Source organism: Perca fluviatilis, chromosome 9, assembly GCF_010015445.1.
Source record: "Perca fluviatilis chromosome 9, GENO_Pfluv_1.0, whole genome shotgun sequence".
NCBI lineage: Eukaryota > Metazoa > Chordata > Actinopteri > Perciformes > Percidae > Perca > Perca fluviatilis.
Genome location: NC_053120.1, coordinates 6,539,970 through 6,560,751, shown reverse-complemented (window position 1 = coordinate 6,560,751; position 20,782 = coordinate 6,539,970). Strand labels below are relative to the sequence as shown.

At 43.3% G+C, this 20,782-nt stretch overlaps 1 protein-coding gene across 1 annotated transcript in view; it reads left to right on the top strand.

Annotated features, from left to right (window-relative positions):
* Window positions 1–15,815, top strand: part of zc3h3 (zinc finger CCCH-type containing 3) — an 81,950-nt gene extending 66,135 nt beyond the window's left edge. The window contains exons 10-12 of the mRNA XM_039811796.1: window positions 10,146–10,315; window positions 10,810–10,967; window positions 15,532–15,815. Coding sequence (XP_039667730.1) covers window positions 10,146–10,315; window positions 10,810–10,967; window positions 15,532–15,563 — 360 coding nt within the window. The 3' untranslated portion in view covers window positions 15,564–15,815. The remainder of the gene's footprint in view (window positions 1–10,145; window positions 10,316–10,809; window positions 10,968–15,531) is intronic.
* The last annotated feature ends 4,967 nt before the right edge of the window (window positions 15,816–20,782 follow it).

The window sequence follows — 20,782 nt, the reverse complement described above, 5'->3', positions numbered from 1 at the left end:
ACTTGATGCAAAGGTTCGCTTTTGTGATTAAAATAAATTTAAAATATTAACGTAACATCCGTCTTCCTGTGTGCAGAATTGCGGAAATGTGTTTATAGCTTTAATTGACAACGAAACGCGTGCATATCAGGCAGACTGCATGCCGCAGCGCATTGAGCGCTCAGAGCGCAACGATGGAAGATGTTAAAAAGAAGTTGGCCTCAGGAGATTTTAAAACCACTGAAAATGAAGGAAAGTCTACTGTGTGGAAGTATTTCCACATAGTTGTCAAGGCCGATAGTGATGAACCTGTTGGTTATGTTCAATGTAGGGGTTGCGGAGTTATCGTGAAATATGACAGCAAGAGGACCGGGAATTCCGCCATGCAGCGTAACGTGCGCTTGTTGCCCCGTGTGCGCGCTCACTGTGCTGATTCGCTCATCTGTTTCTGAGTGCCTACACGTAGCCTACATGTCATTAGTATGAAATTTTTTTTTTGATTTTAACGGTGCCGGGCCTGGCTCGGACATAAATCTCTTGATGCCTGTCGGGCTCGAGCCGGTTTCGGCTACGGTTCTGTCGGACGCAGGCCGGGCTCGGACAGAAAAATTCGGCCCCATCCCACCCCTAGTTCAAATGCGCTTGTCTTTTAAAGAGAATGGGAGATGACACTGTGATTGGTTGATTGCATGTTACGACCAAAACACACCTATGATTAATGAAGACACTAAGTACAACCCTTTTTACCATGTGCCCGGCGCACAGACCCTTTTTCCCGCCGTTAAACTAGCAAAAGTGGATTTGTACACGCCTTAAACACAACTTCGCCATGCGCTTCATGCCGTGCACTTATTTTGTTTAAATAGGACCCAATATCTTTGAGTTGTGGACAAAACAAGACGTCATATTGGGCTTTGGGAAACACTGATTGACATTTTTTCACCATTTTCTGAAATTTTGCAAACCAAACAACCAATCGATTAATGGAGAAAATAATCTACAGATTAATCAACAATAAAAATAATCGATAGTTTCAGCCCTACACAAGAATAGAATAGAATAGAAAATACTTTTTTGGGGGGGCGGGCTCTAGCTCAACCAGTGGGAGCCCCACGTTGGCTGAGTCCTGCAGCGGCGCAGGGTTCCAATCCGACCCGCTGCCCTTTTGCTGTGTGTCATCCCCCATCTCTCTCCCCCTTTCATATCTATCCACTGTCTTTACACAATAAAGGATAAAGCCCCCATCTTAAAAAAAGACCAGAAATGTGTCTTTGGTTTGCATGTAAAAAAAAAAAAAAAAAAAAAGAACTGCTCTTAGAAGTGGTACATTAAAACAGATCATCACATCCAGACAGGACACATTATGATGACATCACATTGTATTAATGATCTCTGGTTGTCACGTCTACAACTGGAGGTCTAGAACTTGCTCTTCTAAAATACAGAATTACAAGGAATGACAAAGCACCAAATAAAGTAACCTTTCACTTCTCTCTGCTTGCCTGCTGTCTTTTCCTCGCCCATGTTGTAGGTTATTTTCTCACCTTGAGCTGTATGGGGACTTAAACCGGCGACCCTCGGGGCCAAGCCGCGTCCGCACGGCCTGAGCTACTGCTGCCCAATTACAATACCATTACAATATTCTATGCGTCTTGAAGAAAAGACTATACTTACAGTGCCTTGCGAAAGTATTCGGCCCCCTTGAACGTTTCGACCTTTTGCCACATTTCAGGCCTCAAACATAAAGATATAAAACTGTAATTTTTTGTGAAGAATCAACAACAAGTGGGTCCCAATTATGAAGTGGAACGAAATTCATTGGCTATTTCAAACTTTTTTAACAAATAAAAAACTGAAAAAGTGGGCGTGCAAAATTATTCAGCCCCTTTACTTTCAGTGCAGCAAACTCTCTCCAGAAGTTCAGTGAGGATCTCTGAATGATCCAATGTTGACCTAAATGACTAATGATGATAAATAGAATCCAGCTGTGTGTAATCAAGTCTCCGTATAAATGCACCTGCTCTGTGATAGTCTCAGAGGTCCGTGTAAAGCGCAGAGAGCATCATGAAGAACAAGGAACACACCAGGCAGGTCCGAGATACTGTTGTGGAGAGGTTTAAAGCCGGATTTGGATACAAAAAGATTTCCCAAGCTTTAAACATCCCAAGGAGCACTGTGCAAGCGATAATATTGAAATGGAAGGAGTATCAGACCACTACAAATCTACGAAGACCCGGCCGTCCCTCTAAACTTTCAGCTCATACAATGAGAAGACTGATCAGAGATGCAGCCAAGAGGCCCATGATCACTCTGGATGAACTGCAGAGATCTACAGCTGAGGTGGGAGACTCTGTCCATAGGACAACAATCAGTCGTATACTGCACAAATCTGGCCTTTATGGAAGAGTGGCAAGAAGAAAGCCATATCTTAAAGATATCCATAAAAAGTGTCGTTTAAAGTTTGCCAAAAGCCACCTGGGAGACACACCAAACATGGAAGAAGGTGCTGTGGTCAGATGAAACCAAAATCGAACTTTTTGGCAACAATGCAAAACGTTATGTTTGGCGTAAAAGCAACACCGCTCATCACCCTGAACACACCATCCCCACTGTCAAACATGGTGGTGGCAGCATCATGGTTCGGGCCTGCTTTTCTTCAGCAGGGACAGGGAAGATGGTTAAAATTGATGGGAAGATGGATGGAGCCAAATAAAGGACCATTCTGGAAGAAAACCTGATGGAGTCTGCAAAAGACCTGAGACTGGGACGGAGATTTGTCTTCCAACAAGACAATGATCCAAAACATAAAGCAAAATCTACAATGGAATGGTTCACAAATAAACATATCCAGGTGTTAGAATGGCCAAGTCAAAGTCCAGACCTGAATCCAATCGAGAATCTGTGGAAAGAACTGAAAACTGCTGTTCACAAACGCTCTCCATCCAACCTCACTGAGCTCGAGCTGTTTTGCAAGGAGGAATGGGCAAAAATGTCAGTCTCTCGATGTGCAAAACTGATAGAGACATACCCCAAGCCACTTACAGCTGTAATCGCAGCAAAAGGTGGCGCTACAAAGTATTAACTTAAGGGGGCTGAATAATTTTGCACGCCCAATATTTCCGTTTTTTATTTGTTTAAAAGGTTTGAAATATCCAATAAATTTCGTTCCACTTCATGATTGTGTCCCACTTGTTGTTGTTTCTTCACAAAAAAATACAGTTTTATATCTTTATGTTTGAGGCCTGAAATGTGGCAAAAGGTCGAAAAGTTCAAGGGGGCCGAATACTTTCGCAAGGCACTGTATATACTATACTACACTCCCTGTTCCCCCACGAACATGCCCCCAGAAACACCTGGCGAAGTTCAGCACTGTGTTGTCGTCATTACTTGACCGTAAAGTTCTTTGTCTAAGCCGTGTAGTTCACTTTAACCTTTAATTACATTGTCTAACATGTATACAGTTCCTCTGAAGTTAAACTGAGGCTCAGGTAAACAAGTAAGTTTGGTAACCAATCTTCCCTACACACACACACACGCACACACACGCACACACGCACACACACACACACACACACACACACACACACACACACACACACAGTGGCACACAGGCAGCAACAGCTGCAGGGGGTGGCAGTCCATAATGGCATAACTGTAGTGTCTGAGTGACACATTGCAGGCCTGATGGGTAACAGAGAGCCACCTACACATTACTGAGGACACCCGAGTCCCCACAAACACACACACACACACACACACACACACACACACACATTGTCCCCGCATCCACCTCAAGCACACCCTCCCTTGCTCCCCCCTTACTGTGTTTTTACCTCCCTTTGTCTCCCCCCTCTCTCCTCCTTTCTCTGCTTCTTTTTGAGCGTGGAGTGTGAAACAGATGCTTTTTCACACTGTCAGACCTCATTTAAATAGTGTATGGGGAAATGAGGATATAGAAAACAAAAGGGATATTAATATTTATTCTATTAGCTGAAGTGCTTAGGTCTGTGATTTTCCCCCTGTGTGTGTATGTTTGTGTGTGTGTGTGTGTGTGTGTGTGTGTGTGTGTGTGTGTGTGTGTGTGTGTGTGTGTGTGTGTGTGTGTGTGTGTGTGTGTGTGTGTGTGTGTGTGTGTGTGTGTGTGTGTGTTTATGGAGCGCTGTGCTGTGAGGCTCTGGTGGCTCTATGATGGATAGCAGGCAGTAATTATAGATGGGAAAACTGCTGAGGATGGCACTATGGGCCAGGCAGGCAGACACTCCAGCAGCTCAGGGGTTAAGTCTGCTCCTCTCCTCCATCCTCCTCCTGCCTCCTCCTGGCTTTTGTCTCCCGCTCATCCTCCACCTCACAGGATCTGTCTCTGCCTTCCTAATTGTCCCTCTCATTTCTTTACTCCACACGTTTTTAATTATTTCCCCCTTTTTTTTTTTTTTTTTTTCTTCATTACCTCAAATGTGGCTCCTGTATCAGGTCCATTTTTATCCCAGGTTCCTGACACGATAAGCCGACAGTCAGCCATCAGAGCGTCATCTCTTATTGGCTCTCATCAATGGCTACTGATTCAGCATGTTGTAACAGTGTCAGTGTCGGTATTAGAGAGCGGCCTGATTGGCTATTTAGCCAAATTAATCTGTGGTTTTACCCTTTTTAACGCAGTTTCTCTTTATTTGTTCACCTCAAAACTAAACTTCACCTTTACATTTTTAGGAGATTTAGGTCCGACTAACAGTTGGCCCTAAATCTCTCAGCCCTTTTGTATTCCAAGCGTGTGATGAGACAGTTTTAAACAAACTGTTTTGGAAATGCACACGGGCACGCACATAACTACTGAGAGTTACTCCTGCCATGCAGGTACAAAACATAGTGGTAGCTTCATTCTCTTTTACATGTTCAAATTCAGCTTTCAATAGAAGACGAGGCGACAGACCAGAAAAGATCAATTTTTCTTCCTGTAAAACCTGCACTTTCCTGTCTTATACTTTTTTGATTTCTTTTTTGAAGGGAAACACTAGCAGCATCTTGACATGCGTTAACTCAGGAACGGCCACTGTCCTATTCCCCCGACATTGCTATCTGCAGAAACACAGCAATTTTATCAAATTTGTTCCCTGGATTGACACGTCCCAGGTTACAGTAACTTGTCCCGGGCTACAGTAACTTGTCCCGGGCTACAGTAACTTTTCCCTGGTTACAGTCAGTTGTCCCAGACTATAACTTGTCCCGGGCTACAGTAACTTGTCCCAGACTATAACTTGTCCCGGGCTACAGTAACTTGTCCCAGACTATAACTTGTCCCGGGCTACAGTAACTTACTCTGGGGAACAGTAACTTGTCCCAGACTATAACTTGTCCCGGGCTACAGTAACTTGTCCCGGGCTACAGTAACTTTTCCCTGGTTACAGTCAGTTGTCCCAGACTATAACTTGTCCCGGGCTACAGTAACTTGTCCCAGACTATAACTTGTCCCGGGCTACAGTAACTTGTCCCAGACTATAACTTGTCCGGGCTACAGTAACTTGTCCCAGACTATAACTTGTCCCGGGCTACAGTAACTTACTCTGGGGAACAGTAACTTGTCCCAGACTATAACTTGTCCCAGGCTACAGTAGCTTGTCCTGGGCTACAATAACTTGTCCCAGGCTACAGTAGCTTGTCCTGGGCTACAATAACTTGTCCCGGGCTACAGTCAGTTGTCCCGGGCTACAGTAACTTGTCCCGGGCTACAGTAACTTTTCCCTGGTTACAGTCAGTTGTCCCAGACTATAACTTGTCCCGGGCTACAGTAACTTGTCCCAGACTATAACTTGTCCCGAGCTACAGTAACTTGTCCCAGACTATAACTTGTCCCGTGCTACAGTAACTTGTCCCAGACTATAACTTGTCCCGGGCTACAGTAACTTAGTCCGGGGAACAGTAACTTGTCCCAGGCTACAGTAACTTGTCCCAGACTATAACTTGTCCCAGGCTACAGTAACTTGTCCCAGGCTACAGTAACTTGACCACTTTTTCATGTCTGTATGAAGCATGCAGTAAACATTTTACAGTTATGGTTACAAAGATTTCTAACTGAAATGTTTGCTTGCACATACGTGGTTGGCCATGATGGTGCGTTCCCCAATGACGTTGCTTTGCATTGCTGCAAAAGCTGCTGGATGATGTTACAGCTATTCAAAGGATCCATTTGTGTCCCATCCCCACTGCATCAACACAGTGTTCTCATCTCAAATAAATGAGAAAAGGAGGCTGCAATGTTTTTTGCTGATGTCGGTCTGAACACGACCTAAGATAGTAGTAACAGTGTGAACTTTCATTTTCTTAACATTACCCCCTCTATGTTAATACTCCAGCAACCCAAGCTCATTTATAATCCTGTTCTACTCACTGTAAGTTGCTCTAGACGTGAGTGTCGGCTTTATGCCCAAGATGTAAATGCATGTGAGGTCCTTTTTTATTTTGCCTTCTTTTCCATCTCCTACCCTCCCTCTCCCTCTTTCTCTTTTGCTTCTTTTGCTCATTCTCTTAGCCTCTTGTTAAATGTGCTGACTCCTCCTGTTTTTGGCCCAGCAGAGAGCTCTCTAATAGGCCCCAGAGACATCCCTGCATTCCTTAAATCAAGTGGAAAATTGTTAACTTGGGGTGGGATAAAGATGTTCTGTCCACTTTAGCTTATTCCTCCCATTTCCCAGCTCGCGCTCTCTCTCTCTCTCTCTCTCTCTCTCTCTCTCTCTCTCTCTCTCTCTCTCTCTCTGTCTGTCTTTTTATGAAAATGAGGATGTATGGAGCAGACTGAGCTTTTACAGTCAATTTCTCATACACTTTCTGTTTCTCACACTGAAAGTGCTTCGGCTTTGTTAACTTCTGTTGTCCCGTCATCACACTTTTCTCTTGAAGTCAAAGTAGGTTCGGAGGTAGTCTTGACTTGAGTGATATGTGAAAGAATACATAGGATGAGCATGATGTTGCTATACAGTATATTACAATGCGTTTAGGTTTGCAATGTAACATGGAATATTGTGTAGTTGTTACACGTCACAATGGACTGCATGGTCATTTTGGCCTCACGGTTATGGCTAAAATGATTAATATGGTTATCATAATAATTAAGCTCAATACTGAGATCATAATTGTAATCCACGACTACACATCGATCTTTGAAAGGATGCAATCAAATGAACAGAAAAACACGTTTTTTTTAACATCAAATCAACGCTTTTATTAAAGCCACACATAAATTAAAGTGAATTGTATCATTATAATATTAAGAAGAACACATCAGCTTGCAATCTAAATACAGGATTTGTCTTTCCACAGAAAAAAACATATGCAGGTCTGCAGCCACGACTGTGATTAAAAAAAAGTGCCTAAAAATGTCTGATTGGTCAGCCAGTGTGCCTGTTGATAAGAAATGCTCAGTTTAATGCACGTAAAGTGTCTTTATCACAGAAAGTGAAGTTTTATAAAACATTTATAAGCAGAAGTCAGGATCACAGTTATGTTAGACTCAGCGCCGCAGTCCTGATGGAAATAGTTAAAGTTCAGTACTTTATTGCCATGTCAACACAGTTGATTGGAATTTGTCTTGGTGCCAATCAGGTTAAAAAAGGTAATGCATACACAGACAATCACATAGACAACCGTTAAAACCAGTAAAAAGCTGTAATGACCTTGTGCTATTGCAACTTCCCATGAAGTGTATTGTGTAGTCTATAAAGTGCATTAGAATTAGGTGCATTTAGTACAGGTTTACTCTGCAAGTTGCCTGAGCATTAAAGGAACATGCCAACTTATTGGGACATTGTCTTATTCACCGTAACCTCCAGAGTTAGATATAAACTGGGAACTATATTCTCAGAAAGGAGAACCAGTGCTACTTCAACTACTTAGGCGGAGTGATATGCTTACAGCACCGGAGAAGCCCCGAGCAGAGAGTAGCAATGCTTCGCTTTATGAGAATATAGTTCCCAGTTTATATACAGTTAGAAGATGGCTGTGTCTCATGTGACCTTGTTATTTGTACACACTGTGACTATACAAATCACAACATGTAAATAGGAACATGTTGGCGTTATTTTGTCACTTATTGGGAGCAGTAGGCTAGATGGAGCCGGTTACCTCCAGGATCTGTGCTAAGCTAGGCTAGCGGTGGGTGTGTCAGACAGAGTTACGACACGCACGGAGATGAGAAGGGTATGTATGGACTTATCTAACTCTGGGGGATGCGATGAATAAGACAAAGTACCGATAAGTCGGCGTGTTCCTTTTAAGGAGCCTAATAGTGGCAGGTTAAGTACTGCTACAAAAGCGGGATGTTTTGCCCCTGAGACTTTGAACTCTCTTTCCACAGGGCAGTAGTTGGAAGAGGGTGGGAGGGGTCGTCTAACACTTTTTGCGCTTTATGGCTGGTCCGCGTGGGGTAGATGGAGGCTACAGATGTGATGGCATGTCCTATAATTTTGGATGCGGTGAGCACCACCTTCTCCAACTGCTTCCTCTCTGAAGAGGTGGAGTTACCGTACCAAACAGCGATGGAGGAGACTAGCACGCTTTCCACCGTGGCTCTGTAAAATTGGAGCATTGCATCCCTGGCTACACCAAACTTCCTGAGCTGGCGCAGAAAGGGAAGCCTCTGGTGGGCTTTGTTTATAATGAGGTTGGTGTTGACCCACCACTTCAGGGACTGACATATGGTGGTGCCAATACATTTAAAAGTGGACACTCTCTCCACTGCCTGGTAATAAATAGGACATCAAAAAGCTACTGTCACTTTTTTCAAAAGAATTCAGGGAAAAATGTAAAGTACTTTTTGCTTTTGGTTGTTCAATTAGATGAAAAAAACTTTATGCTACATAAAAAAAGTGAATCAAGAATTTAGATTTTTATTATTTTATGTTATTCATAATTTAAGTCATTCATCAAGCAAAAAAAGCCAAACATTCTCTGTTCCAATTTCTCCAATGTGGATTTATAACATTTAGATTTTTGTCTGAAGATATCGTCAGCTCTGAGAACTCATGATGGACATTTTTCACTAACGCATAAATGGTTAAAAAAGAATTGGGAGATAAATCACGTGAAAATGTCCACAACACAACTCAAACAAATGAAGAATATGAGTCTATATTTCGGCCCTATGTGGACCTGACAGGTTCAGCAGTGATGTCAGACACCAAATATAAGACGATGAACGTTACTGACACCTGCAGCAGATCCGATATGTTGAGTAAAAACGTTGTGTCAAAACCGCAGCCCTATAAGATGATCCGGAGAAACATTTGACAGCGAGCTGACCCCGGGCTGCCCTGGCACCCAGGGGTGCAGGAACATGGGTGTGAGGGCGATGAGAGAGGCTCTGGTGGCAGCGAGTCAGGGCTGCTGGGCTCCAGAGAGAGTAGACCCATAGTCCATAGTGTTCCTGGTAATCGATCTCAATATCCCCACACACACACACACTCCTCGCTGCCTGCACCCCAGAGTGAATATAATTAGCTTTTCTGACAGGTGGGAGGGATCGGATCTCGTGGAGAATGAAGCGACCAATTTACACCCGTATTACACTGTCATACACACTCGGTTGCAAACATGCATGTGAAAGCTCGCTCTCTCATGGCACAATGCTCGCCAGAATGACGCTAACTGTGACCCACACTTGCTCAACTTGCGTGTTAAAGGAGAGGGTGATGAAAGAGAGTCTCTTGGAAGTCCTAACTTACAAAAGAGTGGATGGAATAACGGGACAGAATATCAAGTACGTAAATCAGGATATGTCCTCCTTTGCTTATTTGAAATGCTGCCACACAAGTCCTTAACTTTTGTGTGGTGAGATCATTAGAGCACTACTCAATACAGAAAAAAACCCATTTCATCTCTTTGAGGGAATACAAGAAAGAGCATTATCTTTTCTAGAGCGTCCCATTAAGGTTTAAACATGTGAACGTTTAGATCTGTGGCTTTAAAAGGCACTACACATCCAATTTTGAATTAGTCATTTTGGAGAAAGCCATGATCATGAGGGAACACTGTTTTGTTCTATTGGCTGCACCTTGTCCGGTAAAAATGGCCTCAGAGCCATCAGCCGCCATAAACCCAGCCTGTGTAGCTCCGTGACGAGCAGTAAGTGACTTCCAGCCGTACATTTCTTCATATCTTCCCATGTCTCTGACCACCAGTGTAAGAAGAAACACACTCTGGTGTGTCCAGACTTCTCTAAGACGGCGTCCTGCCCTCGAGGAGCCCGCTGCAAGCTGCAGCACCGCCAACGAGCCAAACGGAGCGCCAGCAACACCGCCACGGCCACCCCCTCAGCCAAGAGAGCCCGAACCAAGGAGCCCTCTAAGAGGTCAGGGAAGCAGACTCTTAGTTGACAAGAATCATCATTAAATTGCAGGGTTCAACCTTCGAGCATCATCCTATCATATGTAACGTTATCGTTCTCTTGCCCGTGTCGGAGAATGCTTAAGTGATTTGAATGTGCCATTGACCAATCAAGAATTGAGTCAGTGCTTGGCGCTTGTAGAGGTTTTTATTTATTATTTTACGCTTTTTACATTTAGCTTTTTTGTGGCGCTGTTTTCAACGCTTTTGGCATTTAAAAAAAAAAATTTAAGCTGTTTTTTTTTTTTTTTACATTTTTGATGCTTTTTGACTGGGGGGTAGCGGGGAGAATTGTATAGCGGCCAGTAAAATTTGACTTTTGGCAAGTAGAATTTCTTTTTTTTTTTTACTTGCCCAACAGGACAAGTGAAAAAACCCTTAGCGTTGAACCGTGATTTAAATTCATTTTATTTATCAATATCCTCAAGCGTTCTGTCTAATGTTTCTTCTCTCCTCTAGGCCCCGCCTGTCTGTCGTCATGCCGCAGGGCTCTCAGGCAGCTCCAGTGACGCCCACCCGAGGTCCTCTGGCTCTGCCGTCCTTCATCTCCCTCTCCAGCTCCCCAGAGGAGGCCGACGCACCGGACACGCTGCCGGCTGAGACCTGGCAGGTTAAAGGTACGAAAATACATGACCCGACAAACCTAGAGCAGCGCGGAGTCCCGTGGCGCAACACAAAACCAAACTGCGGTCATGTTGCACAGGTTTTTAAGACCAAATACAAAAAGTATAAAGTTTGTTCTGTTGTAAACATCTGTCCATTGTAAACATCTATTAAGTTTTGCAGACTTCATGAGAAAAAGAAAAAAGAAAGTAGTCAAGGTAGGGCAGGGCGATATATGGAGAAAATCAAATACCTCGATATCGATACCGCAACGATATTGTAGTGTTGACTATTGTAGCTTTCACAAAATATTTAGACGATGAGAGTTTTGATAAATAATCATCAATAATGTGGATATAATGACTGAGTGGGTAAAGGCAAATAATAGAACAGTTACAACAGTCTGGTAAGTTCAGAAAATGACATCACTTTACTGTAATGCAGCCTTTAAAACCAGGAAAAGACACCACTTACCATATTACAATATTACGATGTCACTTATTTTCTGTGCATTAGGGTTTATGACATTAGGACCACATTTAATTCCACTTCCAAATCAGCAGTTTACCTAATTTGGTAAATATGGGATTTGTTTACAACATGTTTGATGATCTGACAGCTGCCAATTATGCCTTTTTTGGACTCCACATCTTTAGAGATTTAGATTTGGCAACTAAAATGTTTTAATTGATAGGAATTAGGGCTGCACAATAAATAGTTTTTAATTTTTTTTATCGTCATCGCAATATCAACTGGCGCAATATACACATCGTGAAAGGCTGCGACATATCGCGAAAGATTCATGAGATTTTTTTGTTAGTTGAAAGAAAATATCAGTAGAAAACTGCACTTTAAAATGTCTTTCTTTTTTTTTTTTCTTCAATAAAAGAATCTGAGAAATGATTTCCTTTCATTTGTTTCAAATTCAACAAGAAATGTGTTGTATTTTAGCAGAATACTGAAAGCCGCCGAAAGGCAGAACTTCAATTATACTAAAATTAACTTTAATAGTCGTTTTACTTATCGCAAGTAATACATTTATTGTGATATCCAACGTTATCGCATTTTTTCCTCATATCGTGCAGCCCTAGGAGGAGGAATTATGGGGGGGAAAAAGTGGGAAAATTAGGTTGTCAACAAATGAAATGTTCCTTAAGAGGACTAACTGTGCTTTACTTAGTGCAAATGTGCTGACCGTCTGGCATATTGTCCAGAGATGTTTTGCGGAAGGATCATGTTTGTCATGAAAGCCACAGGATCATTCCTGGGGGGTTTCGTGAGAATGGGGAGTGGTGATTGGTCTGAGCCGCAGACAGATAATGATGATCAGAGCCGGGCTGTAGAGCGATGATGCTCAGGGGAGGAGTAATGCTCCGAGGACAGAGGTAATAATATTTAGCTTTTAGGCCGGACGGAGGCACAGCTGAGCTCTCTGTTGACAGACTTGACAGATAGAGGATTAGAAGAGAGGCTGCCCCTCCCCTCCCCTCCAACCTCCTCCCCACCAGGCTCGACCATCCACCTGCTCCACACACATGCATGCTGTCTGGCTGGCTGGCACTGCACAGCAACACATAATCCCTTTCACCTGTGCACCACGTCACCCAGCGTTTCCCGGATGTTCTCACTCTTTCTTTGACAGAATCATACACTTTTAGGTCTTTAATTGTATCGCAGGTGTAGTGTCTACCAGCATGCACCGATGTCTTTTGGGCTAATTAGAGCAAAAGCTTTTTTCTTAAACAATAAAAACTGGTCCAAGTATTATTTACAATTAGCTCTACATGCTTGCCCATGTTTCATGTCAGTTTTTATAAGTTGCTAGTTGGGTCTCTCTGGGCAGACTGAAATCATAAAGTGGCGTATGTATGACACGCCAATTCTTATGCCATTTTGGCGTGTTATCAAGACGCATAATTGCTTTTTAGCGTGTTTATCAACACCGTTTGTCCGCCATTGACCTACAATATGTGTGAATTTTCGCCGTAGCGAGTAGTATGAAAGGACGGAGGTCCGCAAAAGGAGGTTGGTCGGGGTGGCGGATGGGTGTTTTTGTGTTACTAAAGCCTTTTCCTAAACCCAACCTTTTTTTTACTTTTTTTTTTACACGCGTGACGTTCTCGCGATTGCACGGCACATTCTTGCGACGCCACATGGTTTGTATGTTTACATTCACTGTGTACAAAGTAGACATACACGTGGATAGCTCAAAATGCGTACAGATAGCACGCCATTTGGCTTTAGGAAAGTGGCGTGTATGTTTACGCAAAGTCATGATGCCATGTTGCTCTGGGCAAACACAGCTTGAACTGCATTATAAAGCTGTTGCCTTTCTTGCCCTTGAAGCCGAAGTATGGGAACGCCTGCCCATACTTCGGCTTCAAGTGCAAGAAAGGCAACAGCTTTATAATGCAGTGTAAGCTGTGTTTCCCCAGAGAGACCAAACTAGCAACTTATAAAAACTGACATGTAGAGGTACCGTTAAATAATGCTTTGCAGTGGTAGTTAGAAAGACATTTGTATAGTTTAGTAAAATGCTTTTCATTCAAGTTCATCTTCGTCAGAATTTAACGGCGTTTTGCTTTTAGCTTGGTCTGCACCACTTGTGTCTGACCTGTCCGTCTCCATCCTGCTTGTGATTTTAGGGTTAGTGAGCACAAACTGCCCATCCTTGCCATCATTCACTGCAGTGACGTAAGGGTTCCTGGGGCGCGATTTTTTTCCAAGCATTTACATTTTCTTTTTTAACTCGGTATGAATTACAATACTTCAAACAAAACACACTTAAGTAAGAGCACACATAAAAAACTACTTTAAAAAGGAGAAGTACAGACATGAGTAATTGTAATTTTATTTAATCTTTTTCATACAATGACATTTTAATTGGGGAAAAAAAATCTATAAAGACACGGAAACATACAGAAGCCTTCAAAGAAAAACTACTGTATGACAACATGAGTGCTCCATTTTTGTCTCTCTGTTAAACTTTTGAATATATCACATGGCTTAATACTCTTGGCCACTTATGCACCTTGTTATTCTGATGACAGAACATCAATTGCAAATGCCTATCTCGCCGGCTCATCTCTTACTTTCAGATGAGTGTTATTTCAGCTCGACAGATGGAGATGTGTTGTTACAGATTGAAATCGCCTCAGCCAAGAAGAAAGTGGTTGAACAATAGCACTATTTAAAGAGTTGTGGAAAAGAAATCAAGAAAAAGACAGCTGAGGTCCGTGCATTAGAGCTGACGATCTTTGCCTGTCTTAATTTCTATCATTTTACACGGGCTCGGGCTTGCGCTCCGGGTTGCGCAGTAAATGAGCGGTCAGGTGATGCATTTCGATTAGCGCGAAAATGGATGCTGAAGGGCGCCGGGATAGCTCAGTTGGTAGAGCGGGCGCCCATATATAGAGGTTTACTCCTCGATGCAGCAGGCCCGGGTTCGACTCCGACTTGCGGCCTTTTGCTGCATGTCATTTCCCCCTCTCTTTCCCCTTTCATGTCTTCTGCTGTCCTATCAAAAATAAAGGCTGAAATGCCCAAAAAATAATCTTGAAAGAAAATGGATGCTGAGGAGGTGAAACGGAGGCCGGCCTCTGGCGATTACGTTTTGGTTGCACCGGCAAAGAAAGCAAAGTCTGAGGTGTGGAAAACTTTGGACTCTTCCAGGTGGCCTATAGCCTCCGTTAATCATGAATAAATTATGTTAAAAAAATTATAAATGACTCATTCTTTGACAAAAGGCAAAAGAGCTGTGCACGCGCACATTTGAATAATGTCGGGCTGTAAACGGGTTCGGGCTTTTAAAAAGCCGTCAATCAAAATGTACTCGTTGGGCTTGGGTCGGGCTCGGGCCTTGTCGGGCCTTGTCGGGCCTTGTCGGGCCTAACTTTTAAGGCCCCATTACAGCTCTATCGTGCATCTTTTTCTTTTTCTTTTTAAGACTAATTGTACTTTGTTACTTTCCACCTCTGAACCCGACCGAGTTGGAGCTGGCAGGCTGCAGCGTTACTTTTTACGTTTTTGGTTTACACGTTCTCTCCCTGTGAGACACATACTCTCAAACACACACACACACACACACACACGTGATCATTTCGCTGTCCCTCCAGCCGCTCTGTCCGGTTGGTTTGTGCTTTTAAGTATTACTAATGACACTGTGGTCCTTCAGTAACACACTGCAGCGCCCAGAGCCTCATTACAGGTGGAACTCAGCCAAACAAGCTTCTCCTCACTTTGCATAAATTAGCTCAGACGCAATGTATCACTGCCAGACTGCCATCTTTCACACAGACACAAACACACACACACACAATTTCTGTACACACACACACCTTGATCCGTCCCTGTTGTCCTGTTCTCTTCCTCATTTACTCATCAGCTGAGATGTCATCACTCAGCATTTCAGCACGATTTGACACACAGAAGATCTGTGTCCGTTACACATGATTGAACACACACACACACACACACACACACACACACACACACACACACCCCGCTTGTCTTTTTGTTCATTTCATCTCTTCCAATACTTTTTCTTTTAATTTTTAATTTTTTCTTTTCCCTCGGTAGAGAAAAAGCTGCAGATCAAGCCTCGGCTGTGAGACTACAGAGAGCCGCAGCACTGGACGTGGAAAACGCTCGATGGTCGATGATTTCAGTGCTCCAGGTTTGTCCTGACAGGTGTATCTGTGTCTGAATTTCTTCACTCAGGGCTTTGAAAGTTTTATTTTTCTATACCTATACTATATACATCTGTTTTACATTATCAATCCGGGTGTTTACAGTACAGATTTGTTTTTCCTCATCAGGTTTTGTACATTTTTAAAAAGACAAATAAAATATCTTAACTCTTACTGTGTGTCGTTTTGACGGCCTCTTCTTTGACATGTGAAGTCAGTGCTGTGAGAGTGTTTATACGTTTCTGTTGGGGAGCGGCGGTGTCGTCACATTAGCCGAGCGTGTTTGTGAGAGTTTTCATTTGGAAGGTGGTGACAGGAGCAGCAGTGCCCCTCACTTTAAAGCCTGGAGGCCTAGACACACAAGCGGACTGTGACTTCATCCTCACCATGCTGCGAGTGTGTGTGTGTGCATGTGACTTGATAAACTGTGCACACACACCGAAATTAGTCTATTATTAGACAAATTAGACTTTATAATCCCAGATGGGTGAATTTTATTTCCTAACTAGGGTTGGGTATTGTTTGGGGTTTTTCCGATACCGGTGCTAAAGCGATACTTTTAAACGGTAAAGAAACAGTTCTAAAAAAAAAAAAAAAAAAGAAGGGTACTAAACAACAGTCAGCGACAGTTTATTGCTAAGGCCATATGGTCAAAATGAAATGATTAAATAATATAGTTATCACTATGCCTTATAACAATAACGTATTTCACCAGTAAATTGCTGTTGAACTACATAAACAAGCACCAGATGGGAAAAGGGTATTTTACAATAACTTTGAATGCACCGCGAGGCTACCAGTTTCAAGTGAACGCACCATCTGTGTTGTTTTTCCGACTGCTAAGCTGCACACTGCTTAATGTCCCGCTGTTGGAATCCTCTACAGTGAAATACAGTCCCACTTTTACACCGTGGAGCTGTCAGCATTTTAACTGTGTTTAACCCAGCTGCTAGCTAACGGTAGGCTAACGTCCGTTTCGGAGCATCAGAGACAAGCGCAGGCATTAACGGTGGCACCGAAATGAGGCACCGAAATCCGCGTTGCTATTGGGTCCGGTAGATACCGCTCGCTAAGGCACCGGTGCCGTATTAGCAGCGTGTCTCGGTACCCAACCCTAGTCCTAACATTTATTTTTACAATTAACACTTGAAATGTTAAAGACACTTGCAGATCACAAGATTTTTAAGGTTAGAAATATGCTAATTGAAATAATAATCTGGTATTCCATCTACACAATCACACATGTTAAACCAACGATCTTTTAATATTTGAAATGTAACAATCCCAGGATGTGATAACAACAGCTTGGAGAGTCTGGAAATGTTTACTTCATGTACCTTAAAAGTGAACGAAACTGTTAATTTGAAAACATATTTTCTCTCCTCTGCTTGATGAGCTCTTACTCTCCTTATGGCTTACACTTCCCAAATACTATACTTTGGCATTAAAGAGGCGCTATGCAGTTTTGGCAATTTTTTCTTGCTTTTTGCTCTCAGGTTTCTCTATAGAGCTCCCCCTACAGCTTCGGAATAGATATTTGGCAACACTGTCGTAAACACTTGTTGGCGACTCTCCCCCCTCCCATCTTCTCCCTCTGGTCATGTGCATTTGTTTTCAAAGAAGCCAGCGAACGCACAGAGCCATGTCCACTGAGGTTTTTCTCGAAATATTACCCTTCTCTCCCGGGTCCGTAACATTATTCTTTTTTCCTACAATGGCCTTAGAACGCTGTCCGAGTAGAAGCAACTTGCGTTTGCCAACATCAAGCTGACTGGAAACTCTGTGGCAGATAAAGTTTCTGATTTAAAGATGCTTACAAGTGCAACAGCGAGAACGCCAGGTCAGCATCGGATTAGCAGGCTTCCGTTTGTCTCAGTTCTCGCCATTCTGAAAAAGCAGGTCCGATGTTTACTTTTGTCTGACTCCTCGCTCGGTCAGTCTGCCGTTTCCTCTTTCTCGGTTTCCTAGCTTTCTGCTTCTTTTTTTGCCGGCTCAGCCATGACGATTGTGTGAAAAATCGCTACCTTGTTAGCCGGTTCCTGAATGGGCGTATGTGTGCAGTGCCGTGAAGCAATTTGTTACATCGCGAGACCTGATATCACGCGATACTTCCTGATGCTGAGGCCGCCGGCTTGCCAGCCGAAAGTTGCAAGGGTGGTTTTTCCGCTCACAGGCGCTAGGGGGAAGCGAGACGACCACCATTCAACCAGAAAAAAGGCATATAACCATTCCAATGACTCCGAAGCTGTTCAGTTAAGGTAAATTAAGCTAAAAAACCTGCATAGTTCCCCTTTAATATGTTTCCATCTATGTGATTAGGAAAAACATTTTGACTTCTTCCATGTTCACACAAAAGTTACAGCAAGTTTTTTTTTTCTGAAAATCGCACTAACCCTACCGGGGTCGGAGAGACAATTTACTCAAACACACACCCCAGATCACTGACGTGTAATGTTAAAATCCCCCCCCACCTCCCCTCGAGAAATGAATCCAGTCCGAATGGGGACACTAATTCTCCTCCTAAAACATATTTTTTTTATTTAATAATTAATTTATTGGCGTATAGCACATTTGCCACCTGTTATCCTACACTGCACGGAGCTGATTCATATATGGATTGACGTGTTGGTTAAAGGTGTTTGATTAGCGCAACACCTGAAAAGCACCGCTGGTACTCTCTGCTCCTCACCACGGGGCTTCTCAGGGGCTGCGAGCAAATCACTCCGCCCAAGTAGCAGAGAGTAGCAGTGCTTCGCCTTTCTGAGAATATAGTTCCCAGTTTGTTTACTGTTAGAAGATGGCTGTGTCTCATGTGACCTTGTTATTTGTACACGCTGTGACTCTACAAATCACAACATGTAAATAGGAACATGTTGGCATTATTTTGTCACTTTTTGGGAGGCTAGTTGGAACCGGTTACCTCCAGGATCTGTGCTAAGCTAGGCTAGTGGTGGGGCCGTCGGACAGAGCTACAACACGCAAGGAGATGAGAAGGGTATGTATGGACTTATCTAACTCTGGGGGATGCGATGAATAAGACAAAGTCCCGATAAGTCGGCGTGTTCCTTTTAATGTGGTGTAACCCAAGATAAAAGCAGTAACTTACAATGTAGTTTTTTGCCCAAAAGGAAGAAAATGAAGATTTTACAGTTATCATAATTAAACATGAAAAGTTCATTGGAACTTGGAAGTCAATTTACTAGATTTTCTAGTGCTGTGGTGTTTGACCGTGGAGGGTAAAGTCATCAGTAGGACCCTCTTTGACATGTACAACCATCATACAAACACGCTTTATAACTTTATAGCTCTCCACGCTTACCTCCATCCTTCCTTTGTCTTTATTATTTCCCTGCTGATTATTTCTCTTCATCTCTGTGATCTAAATGGCCATCAGTGTAGTGGAACAGAGAGGATGATGGAATAAGCAACTCATCCACAGAGTACAGACCTCTGCTAATAAAACTATTAATACACTGTTTGTTTGTGTGTGTGTGTGTGTGTGTGTGTGTGTGTGTGTGTGTGTGTGTGTGTGTGTGTGTGTGTGTGTGTGTGTGTGTGTGTGTGTGTGTGTGAGAGAGTGTGTGTGTTTGAGTGTGTGTGTGTGTGTGTGTAAGTGAGTGTGTGTGTGAGTGTGTTTGTGTGCAGATCCTCATATTTACAGCATTACCACACTGTTTAACTGAGGCGTTGTCACGGCGACAAACAAGCAGCGTGACACACTCGGTGGTGGTGGTGGGGGGGGCAGTCGAGCAACATGACCTTAATACACAGCTAGGACTACACGATACACAAACATGTATATGTACTGCCTCCTTGTATATTTACAGATGTGCTCGTGTGTTTGTGTGTGTTTGTTTGTGTGTGCGTGTGTGTTTCTGTGTGTTGACCAAGCGACAGCTTCTGTGCCTGAAAAGTGAAGCCAATGCTGAAGTGCCTTAAAGCTGCATTCTATCTAATGTCCAGCAGGGGGCGACTCTACTGGCTCCATCCATAAGAAGTCTATGGGGAAAATGGGCCTACTTCTCAGTTGATGAGTTTATGGTCTCAATCGTTCAAGTCTTCCTCAATACAGCATGATGTTCATATTACAAAATATAGTCCCATTTATTTTAAAATACACGATAAAGTAGGGGATGCTTTAGGACCTGTCAGTCAGGACCGAGGTTTACGGGGCATTCAGACCACGAAAAGCGATCCGCGATTTGGGGTTGTCCAGCGGGTGGGAGAGTCTCAATGAAACGTTAGAATCGACCTATCGGACCGCACTTGAAGGCAGCTTCATTTCACAGTAGAGAGAGAGAAAGAAAGGAAACGAGCGAGACATAGTGAGGAAACATTCGGCTATTACAAGTTCAGTGCTTGTGATTCGGGTTTTTTACCCTCATAGTGTTTTAAAACTTTGTTGTGGCAGTGATGAAGACAGTGAGGTTTTTCTGTTTCCTTTACGGGACTCTCCTATCGCTTCAAACCATAGCTCAAAACACTCGCCGCTAGTCTATAGCCACGACGTTCCACTTCCGGGATTGCTCCGGTGCCACAGGAAATTCCTCCGGATGCATATATTTTTCGTTACCTTTCGCTTTCTTTGTGTTGGTGTTCTAAACTCCGCTGGATTTCTGAGGACTATGGTTAACTGCTCCTCAGATCTCTGCAGGGTAAATCCAGACAGCTAGCTAGACTATCTGTCCAATCTGTTGTGTTCTCCATGGATGTAGACAACGGTTTTCTCTCGCACAACTATTTTGTAGCGGCTCCGTGCAGAGCTTAGTGCCGCCCAAAACGATTCTGATTGGTTTAAAAAAATGCCAATAAACCAGAGCATGTTTTCCTCCCATCCCGGGATGCTGTGTGGACTAGCCAGACCCTCCTCTGTGTGTGGATGGTCTGGCAAAGCGAGACTAGATCTCCAGTTACATGATTGGCCACCGCAGCATGACGTGGGGTTGTGTTTCTCCAGAAGTTGAGTCGGTCTCATAGACTGTTAATATTAATGAACAATGCATCCGGTTCGGCGAAATGCTGCAAATGCGGAAGTGCCTTAATCCTGAATTCTATCTGAATTCCAGCAGGGGTCGACATGTGCGGTTGCAAAAGGAGGTCTGTTTCTGTAGAAGTCTATGAGAAAGTGACCCACTTCTCTC